General features: G+C 34.3%; 2 protein-coding genes, 1 long non-coding RNA gene and 1 pseudogene across 3 annotated transcripts; 3 read left to right on the top strand and 1 right to left on the bottom strand.

Moving 5' to 3' along the window:
• The first annotated feature begins 2,322 nt into the window (after positions 1-2,322).
• Positions 2,323-2,718, top strand: LOC120125700. Its single transcript, XM_039144062.1, has one exon. It carries the CDS (start codon positions 2,323-2,325, stop codon positions 2,716-2,718), a length of 396 nt encoding a protein of 131 aa, XP_038999993.1.
• Positions 2,719-4,489: 1,771 nt separating this feature from the next.
• Positions 4,490-9,785, bottom strand: LOC120125734. The gene is made up of 13 exons (XM_039144094.1): positions 9,407-9,785; positions 9,237-9,315; positions 8,585-8,657; positions 8,146-8,232; positions 7,871-7,993; positions 7,519-7,655; positions 6,607-6,889; positions 5,907-6,307; positions 5,711-5,810; positions 5,556-5,615; positions 5,386-5,472; positions 5,168-5,296; positions 4,490-4,993 (listed from the first exon to the last, which is right to left on the bottom strand). Exons 2-13 carry the CDS (start codon positions 9,311-9,313, stop codon positions 4,691-4,693), a joined length of 1,860 nt encoding a protein of 619 aa, XP_039000025.1. The 5' UTR covers positions 9,314-9,315; positions 9,407-9,785; the 3' UTR covers positions 4,490-4,690.
• A 3,730-nt stretch (positions 9,786-13,515) lies between these two features.
• Positions 13,516-14,903, top strand: LOC120125705. Its single transcript, XR_005516386.1, has 3 exons — positions 13,516-13,684; positions 13,917-14,269; positions 14,740-14,903. It is a non-coding gene; the product is annotated as an uncharacterized LOC120125705 (long non-coding RNA).
• Positions 14,014-14,122, top strand: LOC120125735 (annotated as a pseudogene).
• Positions 14,904-15,769: the final 866 nt, after the last annotated feature.

Genomic DNA, 15,769 nt, shown 5'->3' on the forward strand with positions numbered 1-15,769 from the left:
TTGGATTTGGATACAGCTGTTTCTCAGATAAATTTGGTGTTTTCTGGAATTGAATTTTGATGGATAATTAAACATTCTATACATATATCACACGATTGTCGATGGAATAATACATTTCATGGTGTCTTTCTTCCAAGTCAATGCCGAAACACAGCACTCCCGGTGTTGATGTAGCTTATAACACTTCCATAATGGTATGTTTCGGTCCAATAAAAAAACACATCAAACAAAAATTTTTGGCGAGAACATGAGATGGATGTTGGATTTAAACAAGCATTGAAGCTGACAAGATATAAGAAAACAGATAAAAGTGGGGATATGGGAGAAAATTAGTAGAGAATCATTTGAACAATTGTTGATGGAAATGTGGACAATTTAGACCGACTGTCTTGTTACCGACGTTCTATTATTGGTCACCATATTCACCATGGGCGCTTTCAAGCTCAAACATCTCAATTTGCGTCGGACTACATTAGTCCATCTCTTGATTAATTTATTGCTCATTCATTTGATTTGAAGGTTAATAGATTAAATTGTAAATAACAATAAGGTTAACCTATAAATATATTGATTTATCATCCTATTAACATGATATTATTTGTCTTATATATTACGTTAATAAATAATTTAAAAATATAAAAATATTTTTAAAAAATTATATAAATCGTCGTATGAATGAAATTAAAATTTAAAAGTTTAACATATTAATTAATATTTTTATTTTAAAAAACATTGATCCGACCCTCTTTAGAATTTAGAATAAAACTTGACTTTTTAAAACGTTAAGAATTAAATTTGTTTTTTTAAAGTAAGAGTTAAAATAATTAAAGATGTAATCGTTAAAGGTTAAATTTATTGTCATACCTTCTAAGGCCTTCACTTGTTTATGCAATAGGAATGCATATTATAAACATATAAGATTTTATAGGGATGTTTTTTTTTAATATTTGGATTCAGATTGGGTTTTTTTAGTATAATATTAGATTATATTCAAATTTAAATTGAAAAATATCTAATTTGACCTCCTTTGAGATAATAATATAATTATCTATTATATATTTAAGGATAATTGTAATGAACTCCTCTTTAAATATATTTTTCAATTAGGTTTGAATGTTACCAAATAAAAATATTTGTTCATATATATTTGTGTTAGGTTGATCGAATATGAATTTTTACTTCAGAGATCGATTTGCATATTAAGTTAGGAGATAGAAGAATTGTTCGAGTTGAATTCGGGTCGGTCAAAATAAAAATTTAGAGATTGTGGTATTGCTATATTAATGGGATTTCAGTTTCCATTAGGAGAATAGCCTAGTGAGAACCTTGCTTGGACTTCAAGGCCGAATGGACCACATTCTGTCTTTTCTATGCTCCCTCCTCTTCTCAAACAAGATATGAACATGGTGCATAGTGGGCATACATAATCAATCTTTTTCGAACTGCGCACTGTTTTTGTTACATAGCATATAAAGTTTGCTTGTTAGATGAGGATCCAAAATTCACCATCAAACTCGTTCCACTAAATAACTAAAAATAATCATTAACTCATCGTGTGACTTTAATGGTTAATACTTTATTTGAGATTTTGGGTTCGAATAATTACGTTTATAGGATGTGTGTACGTTATCAATGGTTAAAAAAGATTCTGAACAAATATTACTCTTATGATCATCTTAAACTATTAAAAACCTACAAGTAATCATAAATGTGAAATACCCGTAATTATATTAACCCTATATTTATCAATACAATAATGAAAGAGCTTATAGATATCAAAATCTCATAAATTAAAAGTAAATAAAGGGTAAAATTGTGCATAAAGTCCTTTGGCAATTTGTTGAAGTGTGAACCTAATAGATAGGTGTGGCGCAGAAAACTACAAGAACAAAGCCGGTGGGTGCCTTTTACATCAAATGTGACTTTTGTGGGTTGTATTACCCTCAGGAAAGGAAAGAAAGGGTCTCTAAATTCCACAAGTTAAAATCATGCTTTTTCTCTTTAGCTTGGGCATTGAAATTTAAGCACTAAGGTCCAATATAAACCTAAAGTTTGACTCTTTTAAGACCCTTCAATCAATTTTCACTTTGGAAAAAAATTTATAATAAGAAAAAAAATATGTATATACATGAGTGAATGGACTTATAATGATATATAAATCAGTCATATTAAAAACTATATAAAATATTGCATCCAGGAAGAAGTAAAGATATAAAAAACCTACTGTATATATTATATAAATGTAATCAAAACCGCAATCAAATCCTCTTCTAGACTTTCCTGAAACACCCAAGAAAAGTAGAGTTGTTAACAGAAGGCTAAATGGGCGCCTGTGTGTCCTCAAAATCAGGCAAAACTGTAGGAGGAGGAGGAGGATCGAGTGCCGTGAAACGCTCATCGACACCAGCCAAGGTGGTTCACATGGAGGGTTGTGTTCAAGAGTTCAGGCAATCAGTCCAAGCCAAGAACATCGTTTCTCAGAATCCTGGTCACTTCCTTTGCAGCTCCGAGTCGATGTCTATTGGCACATGCGTACCCCATGTGCCCGATGACGAGGAGCTTCAACCGGGACAAATTTACTTCTTGTTGCCACTCTCTCAATCCGATAAACCCCTTTCCTTGCCGGACTTGTGTTCCCTCGCCATTAAAGCTAGCGCTGGCTTTGGCAGACACAGTGTGGACCTCTCCTCCAGTAACTCGAAACTCATCCTTAGGTGATGGAGGTGGTAAGATCGACATGTTCTTCTTTTTTCATAAATGTGATTAATATTGTATGATTTAGATTGTAAAAGTCAACGTTTTTGGATTGGTATTTTCACTTTAGGAAAGTAGCCAATCCATCTAACTTTGTTAGCCAATTGATCAAACCCAAATTTGCCACGGCACCCAGTGAAGCCTATCACCTATGGCTAGTATTCTTGCTTGCTTACCCCTTGCTTACCCCATGTTTCGCTTCAATACTTTGATAAGTTCAACTCTAAAACTTTCATTCTCAATCGACACATGCTGTTTTTGGTTGCTTTTGTAGTGTCTTTTTTATCATTTGTTTGGGGACAGATTATTGAATTCATCGCCATTTTTGTTACCTCTGAAGCTTAATATTATAAACTCAAATGGAATTGTAAATACGACAATGTCAAATGAATGGCTTGGACTAAACACCCTCCACAGTCGACATAGTTTTCAGAGCCAATCCGATTCATACACCAAAGTTTTGCAGTAACTGTTGAATTCAATTCAAAAGGAAATTATTAGGGTGCTGGGGAATTTTAATGTTTAACGCAACATATCAGAGATTATAATGCTTAATATTTTTTTTTTCTTTTCCACTCTTGAAAACTGAGAAGGAACTGTAAATATAATTTGAATTCAAATTATTGGATCAAATTCGAATTTCATGAAGCATATCAGTAATCACTTATCAGATTGTGTCAAGGGGACAGTGTAACCAAGATATATTTTTCAATTCGGAAAAGACAATATTATGTCTACTTATCATCAAATTAATTATCATTTTGAGTTCAAGCTAAAGGAATATATATAAAATGCACTGATCCCCATGAACTTTACCCTGATTCATTGACATAACCTGACCAAAACTATTTATCACCGAGCACATTGTCTCCAATGGCCAAACGCCTTGGTTTCAATTCTAGTTCCAGCTATTTGCCATGACATAGACCACTGATAGTGTCAACAGCGGGCCCTGGCAGCACAGCTCTACCAGCAGCGCTGCCAGAGAATTCCAGGAAGCACAGAAGAAATTAAGATTCAAGAGCTACATTTTTGGTCGTACCTTTCAAGTGGAGTGAGCAACTAGCCAATGCCAACAGGTCTCCTTGCCAAGTGCCAAGGAACAAAATGGGTTCTCACTCAGTTTGCAGGCAAGACAGATCACTTGTATAGACAAACCAGTCATTGGGTTTAGTGGAGCAGCAGCAGGTGACCCATCCATGGATTGCTGAAAGTTCTGAGAGGTTGACAGCATCAGCTCGAAAAGGGTTTTTCTCGTACAGTTTTTTTTTCCCCTTTTACAATTTGAGTATCACTGAGGACTTCGTTAAACATGATTAATCATGAAAATAACCATGGAAGGTTGGTTCTATATTATTTTTGACTTCAAATCACTTTGAAGGGTAAACCCGGAATTTGATTCACTAATTCAGGAGAAGACTTTGAGCAACTGAATTGGAGAGTATTGTCAGCTAAATCTGAAGCACTCAGATGGCAGAGCAGACCGCGTGCCAAGAGCAAGGCTGTGCAGTGTGCTCAACGTGATAGATGAACATGATTGAGCCCAATTATCTATATTTCACCAACATGGCCAGAATTTTTAAGTCAGATTATGAAATGGGCTCACGTGCTGGTTCAGGAGACCAACAAAAATTTAAGACAGGCATTTTTAGAGTCAGATGCTCAAGTTGTGTAATTTGTGTTGGTATTGGACTGGCCAAGTTACAGAGCTATGCATGCATGAATAAATGGATGCTTAAAATGATTCTTACGGAAGCGCTCACACCAAAACTGTGTATAAATATTAATGCACATTGCACAACACATCATAATATCAATTACGTCACAAAATATACCCTATTTCTACTCTGTACAGGAAAAAACCTGAAATCTTACAAAATGTAAAAAAAACTATTTCATCATGCCCGAGCTCCATGCAATCAACGTATACAAGCAATCATCTTATTAGTTCTTTAGATATTAGATACCTGAAGGTGAAATTGTGAGGAATCCATTCGATCCTCTTGCGGGATTTGTTTACCGGACATTTTCTAATGCTCCTACGAAGGGATTCGGGCAAAGATTGTTCGAGCATTTCGATGAGACCAGCTGGAGATAAACTTGAGTCCTTCGTAAATGATTCTACGATCTTTGGTAACAGAATTTTCAGGTCTTTGCGGACACCAAATGAGGCTCTGATGTACTCTTGTTTTGCAGTTTCCAGCTCTTGGAATACTTTCTTAGGTGTATAGGCACGGACCTAACGAAAATAATAAATATGATAAGGAATGCTGATAATTTGCATAAAGATAACACCAAGGAAAACTTCAAGGTCAGCTAAATAAATCCAACATCCGTCAACTGGTTATTAAACAATCCAATCATTGGTCCTAATAGTGGGGCGAAAAAACTCAGCTCAAAGATGATATAGTACCGCAGGATCGGAATGGTTTCCCGAACAGAGAGCAAAGTGTAGAAGTGGTTCTGGATGTTCAATTGCATATGCCTGCCTTCTGTCTCCAGTTTTAAACTTTGTCCTCGAAGAAATTAATAACCGAAGCCACTACAAGCAGGAGAAACCTTAGTCAACTCCAGTTTTAAGTAATTATAGATTCAAAATCAAGGACAGGGAAGATGAAGATTGAAATCTACCTGTCCAGGACGAGACATACGACACCCAAGGATGGAACTCTGTATTGCATCGGCACTGATGGTGTGACCACCTATGTTATATGAAACCTGTATAGTACAATTATGAGATAATGCATAACAGTCTAGTTTCATTATTCATGAGAATCAGAAATGAAGACAAGTTTGGTTACCCTCGAAAGTTGAAAGAATTTCTTCACGTTATTTTGTGGAATACCATAAGCCAAAAATGCCTATATTATAGAAGAAGAGGGAAGAGTGAGTATTATCGCGAAACTGGAACCAAATCTATAACAGAAGATTCTTTTAATTTGATGTGAATACATACATGCATCACTAATGAATTGTGTATGTTTATCCAGAATGCTAGCTTCTCTTCATGTCTCAGCTTCCTTGGATCGACTTCTTCCAGTCGACAGATAAGAGACCTGTAACAGAATAATAATTTGATAAATGCGTGATTAGATGCAAGAGGAGCAGAGATCATATGTTTGGTTGTGATGATTCCATGTTAGGAGACCGACCTGAAATTTTGTAGCAAGTTTTCAACATCAGCCATCTTTTTACTCTCTCTTAAAATCCATTGCACTTCAAGCATTGTGCTATATGGTCCGCTAAACTCTTTGAGTCCTTCGACGTGGAAAGGGTTATCTAACCGTACGTTGAAAGATGAATTATTTCTGAACCCTGGACTCCACATGTCATGCTGATCTTGTGGAGAAAAGCCACTCGCTGATGACATGGATGAATTGGGAGATGAACAGCTGTTTTGGATCAACGGCGGGTCTGCAAGCTTGCAATATATAACAGACATACACTTGATCATATCCTCCGAAAGCTTGTTTGGTGTGTCTGGGACATGATCAAAAATTTGAGTGCCAAGATACTCGGTCAGACTGATTATATTCGATGCATTCTGAGCATACTGTAGAGAACCATGCAAAAGTTAAAAACGCAAGTTCCTCAAAGTTTCATACATATCATATGAGAGATTTTTCTTCCACTAGAGATAAATTGCTCTCTTGTGCATGCAATAAAAACGAGATGATGATTGAAATACTTTATCTCAAGCTTGGAGAGTGGAAATGCAAGCATTTATTCCGTAAGTAAACAACATAAGTTACTAAAGGCTTTACTAACATGTAAAATGACCAGCAATTAATCAAAATGTTAAGTACAACAAAATACCAATGTTGAGAAGATTACATGGTAAGAGTAAGTTACCTCCAGCATGGACAAAGGTTGTGAATGACAGGCACGTACAGCTTTATCAGCCAAAGATTCATCCAGAGGAGATGTCCAACTAGGAAATACCGAGCGCTGCGATAGAGTGGAATGACAGCGATGAACACCAGAATCTGATAGTTTTTCTCCGACAATGCCGATAGGCTCCTTCCATGAATTCTCACGGTAACCACACTGTAAAGTTGAATTTTCATGTTTCGATGCATCAGGTTCCGAGAACTCTAAACGTCTCCCTCTCAAGGTATCTACTGGTGTTTTTAACCTTCCATCTGGAGGAGATGCCCAACTCGGAAATACTGAACGGTGCAATAGCGAGGAATGACAGCGATGAACACTAGAATCTAATAGTTTTTCTCCTACAATGCCAACTGGCTCCTTCCAAGAATTCTCACGGTAACCAGACTGTACAGCTGAATTTTCAAGTTTTGATGTATCATAAGGTCCCGAAAACTCCAGAAGTCTCCCACGTGGGGTATCTACCGGTGTTTGTAACATTTCATAACTTTGACTTGTGGTATCTACTGGTGTTTTTAACCTTACATCCAGAGGAGATGCCCAACTTGGAAATACTGAACGCTGTGATAGTGACGAATGAGAACGATGAACACCGGCATCTAATAGTTTTCCTCCTCCAATGCCAATAGGCTCCTTCCATGAATTCTCACGGTAACCAGACCATACAACTGAGTTTTCAACTTTGACGCATCATCAGGCCCGGAAAACTCCAAAAACCTCTTCCTTGAGGTATCGACTGGCGTTTTAAACACTTCATACCTTTTACTTGGGGCATCTACTGGTGTTTTTAACCTTTCATCACTTTTACTTGGGCTATTCACAGGTGTTTTTAACCTTTCAACCCTTTTACTTGGGCTATTCACTGGTGTTTTTAACCTTTCAACCCTTTTAGATGGTGAAATTGAAGACACATTTAGATCAAAGGCTTTCCTATACAAGGAGAGAAGGTACTGCTCCAAATATACAACTTCCAATTCCAAAACAGCAATTTCCTTTATTAATTCCGTAGCTGGCTGCAGAAAAGCAGTATCAACGGTCAAGAGGGAGACATGAAGAATGTATAACAAAAGATCGAAAAGGAAAGACAATAAGCAAAATTCTAAGAATCTAAGGCAAAAAATTGGTATAAATGAGAATTCAATTGTCCATTGAGACCAGAAGAAGCAAGCCATGAAGAAGAATATAAAACATAACAATTTCCAGAGAAATAAGAACTTAGAGGAGTTACCTTAGATATGGACACTGATGTTTCATTTGTATCTTCACGGGAGGAAGTTCTATAACCCAATGCTTTTTCTACAGCACGGCGAATCTTGAATTGATCTTGTAATCTTTTCTCGAGCTGCGCAATCTGCACAAAAGATTTTTAAATTCATGTGAGCAATAGAACTTCAAAACTTATGAGTTGCAGCCTGATCTTGGGTCACAAAAGATCTGAACAGGCCACTCCTGTAAATACCTAAAGATGACTAAAGTGATAATAAAACAGATTCAGTTCCACACCTCTTGCTTCAAAGCGCTTTGGACATTAGAGCATGGGGTGGGAGATTGCTTCTGGGTTTTGACAGAGTTCTTCAAGTGCCTCATATCCTGGAACCATAAACATAAATCAGACCCGTCTCCAACGGAGAAATATTCTTTAGCAATAATCCTTTAGCCATATACGATTATACCCCATTTTTTCATGCATAAATACAATATTTATTCAGTTCCATCCAGTTATAAATTATCGTTTGTAACAATAAAGAGGAAAAGAAAAGAAAGAAGCGTGGAGAAGAGCAGGGAAAAAGCGATCCTTGTAATAATTTATATGGCTGCCATTTTACCACACCTTTACATTGGATTCATGGGAAAAGTAGTGATTAGTCAAAAAACAATAAGATAATCAAATCATCAGCTTACAAATTACCTTTTAGAGTTAAAGAAAAAGGGAAAGAATTACCAGCTTTATACGATTTGATTCTTCAAGAGAATTATCCAAGCCATCTTCTTCATCTCTTTGCTTATCAGGAAAGCTGCTATGTGTCAAAATCAAGCACCAAGAATCAATAGATAAAACTTGAAAAAGGCAGGACTTGAGGACAGCCATTGTGAATCGTAGCCGTCTCATGTCTATTTTGCAAAAGTCAAGCAAAGTATATAACTTTTTTTCTCAATACATCACCCTGTATCAGTGATCCACTTCTTAGCTATCATTTTCAACAAACCATGTCAAAAACGGTTTTCAATTACTTGCAACTCAACAACGAGTTATTAATGGCAAACGTTACTTAAAATAAAGGATAGTCATTTAATCTTTAGCAAAGAAAAGAAACGTTTGATGGCAGAAGCCAAATTTCAAGCAGTTTCATCATTTAAAGAAATTCCCTTTGGAACTCCATTTAGACCACTAACTGCATTTATTGAAGAACCAAAACTAGGAAGTATGGTCATGGAGCCAAATTAATACGGTTTCCTACTTCTGTGTAAAATGCTTAAAGTTCCAAGTTTTTCCTTTGAAGTAAACCCCATTTCAGAAGTCGTTTAGAGAAAAAAATTTAACATTTTACAACAAAGGTGATAGCAAACTAAACAAAAGATTTTTGAAAAGTCACCTCTTGGAACGCTTGTGTCTTGGAGATGTCACTTTCAGCCCCGGCATTTGGCTTTCTCCGCTGCCTTGAAACCCCATCACTGAGAAATTAGTATCAGAGAGAGAAATTGTTTATATCTGAGAAGAGAAACCAAAAGATATCAGAAAATGGATTAAAGTAGAGGCCTTTACCAATTAGGCTCCAAAAGAGGGGGAGGAAAGAAAAACAAGGGAACTCTGGAGCGTTTTGAGGAAGATGAATCAGTGGGTACGCAATTTGAAAGAAGAAAAAGAACAAATGGGTTCTCAGACCATTGATTACATTCCAAAACTAAAATTGTCTTCTTGCATTTTCATGGCAACTAACCAACAATGCATAAAGTGATCATTCTGCTGCTAAAAAACAGCCTGAAACTTAGCGAAAGACTGAAAAAAATGCTTTTGCATTAAAAAGAAGAAAAAAACCCACAAAAACGTATAAGAAAATATGAGACTTTTTTGGCTTTTGACCAATGTTTCCTTCTCTTTTCTTTACATTAAAAGATGTAGAACCAGCTCGTGGGCATCAAGGAAGGAAGAAGAAAGGTTTGTGTTTGACACTCTACCAATCAATTGTCAAACGACGAAAAGTAGACACTGTTCTTCAATCACCCGACTACCACAGGTCTCAAAAGCAGACAAATTGAAGAAAGATGAATAATGACTACCACTGTTTACAAAGTTAGAGCATAGGGAAACGAATATTCAAGTCTTCACAATCATTTATTTATTCGTACTATACATCCATTAGTCAATCTTGACGTTCTCGTTGCTTTCCATTGTTGAGAAGCAAGTGGGAGCCGATGCTGTTATTTACTATATACACTACATTTATCGTATGATACTTCAATCCGTTCAGTTTCATAGGAATGGTATCGAAAATTATTTTTAATCACCCAATATTTATTTTATTGTTAAAAAATTAAGGAGCAAATCTCTAACATGCCACGACTCTCGAGTATAGCTCTAAAGTCAACTATTAAAGTAAATTTGCAACCTTTTCATCTCCTTTATCAACTTATCTGTAGGATTAAACTTTGAATAAAATGAAATTTGATAGGTCTTGATTACAAGCACCAGTTGATTTATAACTCATTTCATTTAGTAATAAGCTAAATCTGTAGAGCTACAGGGCCACCTGAAAATTCTTGTCTTAGCTAATATATATCTTTTTCTCAACAATCTATGGAAATATCTAGCTAATGGTCAAGTTTTTTTTTTCAAGATTGAAAAAATGTTTAAATTATATATATATATATATATATATATATATATATTATTTTAAATGTCTAATGTTCTAATGTTCCATTCAACTTTCATTTTAATATTGAACCATCAATGTCCATTAAAAAAATCTGTCATCCAAAGAATTTATTACATATGACATGTTTTTAATCTCTTATTAAAAAATTTAAAATATTTAATTCTAAAAATCCCTTTAAAATCCTTAATTTGTCATCCTCAAATCCATTCTCATACCTCATTCCGTTGTATAATCAACAATCACCATTCACCTTTTTTTGTTGTTGGACCCATTATTGATTATCTTATTCTTCTGCCATTGAAAATCAACAAACGAGACACCATGAAATTAACAACGAGCTACTTGTGTTGATTTATTGCATTACACTTCCGTCCACCAACAACATACGAATGACTTGCAATGAGGCGAGAGGAGGAGACTCGTGGATTGTTCATTGATACGACAACAAGATGTCAACCAGAGACAATAGATGATGAGATGGGGGGAAAATGTTCAGGATTTTTTGAGAAAATTACGCATTTAGGAGTTTTTTTTGAGGAATTAGAAATTGAAAATTTTAATTTTTAAAAAAATAAAAAACAAACAATGTATGAAGTGATAATTGGATGATGGAATTTTTAATCGACATTAATGAATTAATTTTAAAACAATAACACAATGAAAGGTTAAACACTCGCCTTGAAGAAAAAATTGTATAGCTTGAATTTGAAGTAAAACCCTTTTCCCCCTCCAACTTTACTGTAGCCAAGAGGTTAGCTCAGCACATTGCTTGAACTTGGTGCATTTCCATTCACCAACTTGTTGGACACATATGTGAAATATACAAGCTTATCTCGTGTCTATGTAATCTCAATGATAAAAAAACTGTTTTTTTTTCAAAAAAAATTATAAATTTAATCAATTATGTCTGCTGTGTATAGATACATTATCTCATAATATATATATAAATGAAAAAAAAGATTGTCTCATAATTGACAAATCAAGCAACTGATCGTTCAACAAATCCATCATTTCCGGTATCAAACTGGTTGCTTAACATAGCTGAAAATTAATGGTTCGTTTTATAAATAATTTTTGAAATATTTAAACTAGAAAGGACATGAATGTACATAAAAGAACTGCTATTTGAGTTGGTTTCTCAACTAATATAGAACAATAATGCTCTACCGATAATCCTAATAATCTCAAAGTCTTTTAAAAGTAAATTAGTTGATCCTATTTTCATATGTAATGAGATAAAGAGAGGTAGAGTAGTAAGTTGTCCCCAACGCCAGGTTAGGAGCAACTTTCATGGAAGACCTCTGTTATGAATTACCCTAAGTGGGACTCGATCCCACGACCACAAGATTAAAAGCATTGTGTTCTACCAACTATAAATGATTATGAACAGTGATCAAGCACTTTCTTCTGCGTCCAAATGTAAGTTTCCAACAATGAATAAAAAGGGTAAAAGACAGAAGTAGCCTCTAACCTCAAAAGGGGTGAAAGTAAACATTGGATGCTTAAAAGGAAATGGGGTTTCTCTCTTTGTCTAAACCACCACGGCACCACCACCTTCTTTTTCCTTTTTTGGGACACCCAAGTCCTAACAAGATATACTCAACTTGTCTTTCAGTATCAAACACACTTATCATTTGTCACGGAATCAACAAAATTAAAATAATAAATAATATATACGAATTATCATTATTTATATCGACGGCACAGAAAACATGTCACAAGTAAAATTTCAATATTTTTAGACATTATATTTAGAATTAAAAGTTTAGACTTTACGATGAAACATATTTAAATAATTTAAGGTAATTATAAGACATTATCTATTTAAAATTTTTTATAATTATTGATAATATATATTCCACAAATACAATTTTTTAAATCTAAAGTATCTACGAAAAACAATACTCTTTCTTTTCTTATTGTCCTCCCAGTTCTAAAGTTTTATCTCCAGCACTTGATTAATCCGAACATACCCGCGTCGCATACGTGACTTTGGTGGATGAGTCTCCTGGTAGAGATTTTCTGTATACACAGTAACCCAAACTCGAAACTTTACTTAAGTATATCAAACTGCTTACCACTTCAACTAATTTTAATCGATAAATAATACTCTTTTTTAATTATTAAAATTACGTAATAACATTAACTCCCTTGTCATAAACTATTTATTTTCATTTTATATATCAATATATATAACGATGGAGGAGTTTTGACCTTTTCCAATATGAATCCGATAAATTAAGGTTGTGCTGTAAGGTGGCCAGGTCTCCCTTTTTGTCGCATACTTAATTAAAGAGAAAAATGTTTTTTTTAATAAAAAAGAAAGAAAGAAGTGTTTCAATATGATTAAGCTTCAGGACAAAGTCTTGCCCATGGTTTTATATGTTTCGATGTGGATATTTGTTAAACATAGAAATATTCAGTTTTTATCTTATCATCATATTTATACTGAAAGTACAGGTGATTTATAAGATGAATTGAATCGGACATAGACATGATATTCATATATTTTATACTTGTTCCAATTTAATCTTATTTAAAGTATAGATTTTAAATTTTATCTAATTTCATTTTATTAAGACGATTTTGTTCTAGTCCTGCTTGTATATATATTTTATATTTTTAACAATTATGTTATTTTTAATCTCGTATTAGATTTTAGGTTTAATATAAAAAATACTTCAATTATATTTTTTTATTTAAATATCTGAATTTTTTTTGTCAATATAGGTGTCTAATGTTACGAACGTTATCATTTTAAGTGTGTCGACGTAACGACCATTAAAACAATCCGTTATTTGATACTTATCACGTTTATATTTATTTCGAAAATTTTATTTAGAAAAAACTTAAAATTAATATTTTTAAAATAACATCAAATTTTCAATAAAAAATCTAAAATTATTAAAATTCAAAATTCTGATTCTCTTTACTCCTATTGCCGGTCATCTTTGATCACCCATCCATTGTCGAATAGTCATCCAACCGTCGTCGTCCACCCACTGAAAGGTAGATAATGGAATAAAGGATGTCCACAAAGTAAAGGAAAAATGGAATATTTGGAGCAAAAAGGTCATTATGAGAAGACAGTGAGTAAGACCAGTAGAGAGGCTGGATATCGCCCACCTCTTCCCAATACCGCACTACCGGCTAAACTCCATTGAAAGGTAGGTGGCCGAAGAAAAACATTCGCCCAACTGATTTCATATGATTGTCTTCAATGCATAGAATGGGCCCAATGAAAAAAGTTCCTTTTCGAAGTTGATTGCAATTTCGAGAGTGATCCCAGAAAATAGTTCATAAAAGGGAAAAATCCAAAATCTCTGTTTTGGGTCTTAAATATTTTGTTGGTTTTTCATTGGGTTCAATTTTTAAAGCCGAAATGGATATTCTTAACAGGCGTTTGTCTAGTTAGCAAGATGACGTTGAGAGTCAAGAATCCCACATCACCTAGTTAATTTCACTCGTTGCGGTGGAAGTAGCAGAAGCCAGCAGCGTAAGCTCATCTTGTCGAGTACATCCGATAAAATTGGAACGATACAGAGAAGTTTAGTATGACCCTGCGCAAGGATGACACGTAAAAATAGTGGGCTAATTTTTTTTTTATTTTTTTTCTAGCTGGTTCAAATGGCTTTCTCTTTCTGATTTCTTTCACAGCTTCGTTCAGGTTTTGGATACTAGGTTATTGGGTTACAAACCAGTTAATGTCCCCGTTGCTGCTTTTATAAGTTGCTGTTTTATGTTAGAATATGGTAAGAAGAATAACATAAGCTGCTTCATATTTTGCTTATATAATTTCCAAGGCTTTCTCCCCCTTTTTTTTATTCATGCAATTATTATGTAAAAAAAAAACTGGGTTTGATGCATTTCATTGTGGGTTTGTTATCATGATTACGAAAAGTTCAATCTTGCTTTGCTAAATAGCAGATTTTTTTTCTTTCAGTTTCATGATCGAAACTTGGAAAATACTTGACTTTATGCTACCATAGAGACCTATCAAATGTTCTAGCACGGTTGATTGGAGAAGTGAATCTGGATATCATCCATGTTATATTTACTTGGAATGCTTGAATTTCATTTGAGAAAAGCTAAAACAAATTGTTGCAAATCCCGCGTAAAAATCGATTGAACCATTAATTAGTTAACCTGTAGTTTTGAAGAGTTCACTATCACTTTGATGTCCTCCATTTTAGTTTAATTGGATTGAACTGTGTACTTGCAGTGCTGAATCCTGAAGCAGCTAAGCTTGATGAAAGAACGTCTCACAAAAACACCTAATCAGGCTCTCCTGTCAATTCCAGCTAGTTGTAACCTATAGTATCTTAATTTGCTTGAGCCTGAGCTAGTTGTTTATACAGATTCCTGCTGTTTCAATTGACATAAACAAATGAGCATCAATTGACATAAACAAATGAGCATCAATTGAAGTAAGATGATAGTTGTCTATTATCATATTATAAATTTGCCATGTTTTTGAAGATTGTATTAAGCCATAAATGATCTATTCAGTTGTTTTCATTTGTGTAGGAGGAGAGAGTTGGGGGTCTATGTTACTCGTACTTGTGTGTGTGACGTTGTATGTTCATTTTTCTTTTAGCTTTTTGCGTACATTTAAAGGGCCCTCGGACTTGGAGGATGGTCATATCTATATATCCATATTTGAACATACATTTGAATATGTCAAACATGTGTATTTCAGAAAAAGAGAAAACAGTCGTTGCTAAGTTGGTTTAGTTCATGTTCACAATTGGTGTGACCGGTGTTGTGTTATTATCATTGCACTTACTTTAGTAGCTTATCAGGATTGCATTGGACTCGGCTGTTTATAATATAGTGGCCTACCATGTTTATCACCCCAAAAATTGGCTAGAGGTTCGGACTTTGATCATCATCATCACTCATTCATAAGGCTTCTTAGGCTACAAATGAGACGAGACATATCAAAAGTTATTCAAAATAGATTCGATTAAAGTTCGGTTAATTCTCGAATCAAATGAACTCGATTCGAATCTTAACGAGTTGAACGAGTTACTTGATATATGACTCAAAAAGATAATGTATTATTTTTTAAAATCAAATTATAAATAATATTAACATTTATATATTGTTTTTTAATACAATATAAGATTTTCATATACATAATATTTAGGTACGAGTTCGAGTTTGAGCTTCAATCGAGCTAAGTCAAACAATATTTCGAGTTTAAGTTTTTTGAGCTCGAGTCGAACTTCAACTTTTGATTTCGAGTCGAA

This window comes from Hibiscus syriacus, unplaced genomic scaffold (assembly GCF_006381635.1).
Source record: "Hibiscus syriacus cultivar Baekdansim isolate YM2019G1 unplaced genomic scaffold, ASM638163v2 tig00110437_pilon, whole genome shotgun sequence".
Taxonomy (NCBI): domain Eukaryota; kingdom Viridiplantae; phylum Streptophyta; class Magnoliopsida; order Malvales; family Malvaceae; genus Hibiscus; species Hibiscus syriacus.

What these genes read in the sequence shown, in the direction of transcription:
- LOC120125700 (XM_039144062.1), top strand. Translation starts at nt 2,323, where the DNA reads ATGGGCGCCTGTGTGTCCTCAAAATCAGGCAAAACTGTAGGAGGAGGA.
- LOC120125734 (XM_039144094.1), bottom strand. Translation starts at nt 9,313, where the DNA reads ATGGGGTTTCAAGGCAGCGGAGAAAGCCAAATGCCGGGGCTGAAAGTG. An exon ending in AAAGCGCTTTGAAGCAAGAG is followed by an intron (nt 7,994 to 8,145) that starts GTGTGGAACTGA and finishes TCTTTTGTGCAG; the next exon opens with ATTGCGCAGCTCGAGAAAAG. An exon ending in GTATGTCTCGTCCTGGACAG is followed by an intron (nt 5,297 to 5,385) that starts GTAGATTTCAAT and finishes TCCTGCTTGTAG; the next exon opens with TGGCTTCGGTTATTAATTTC.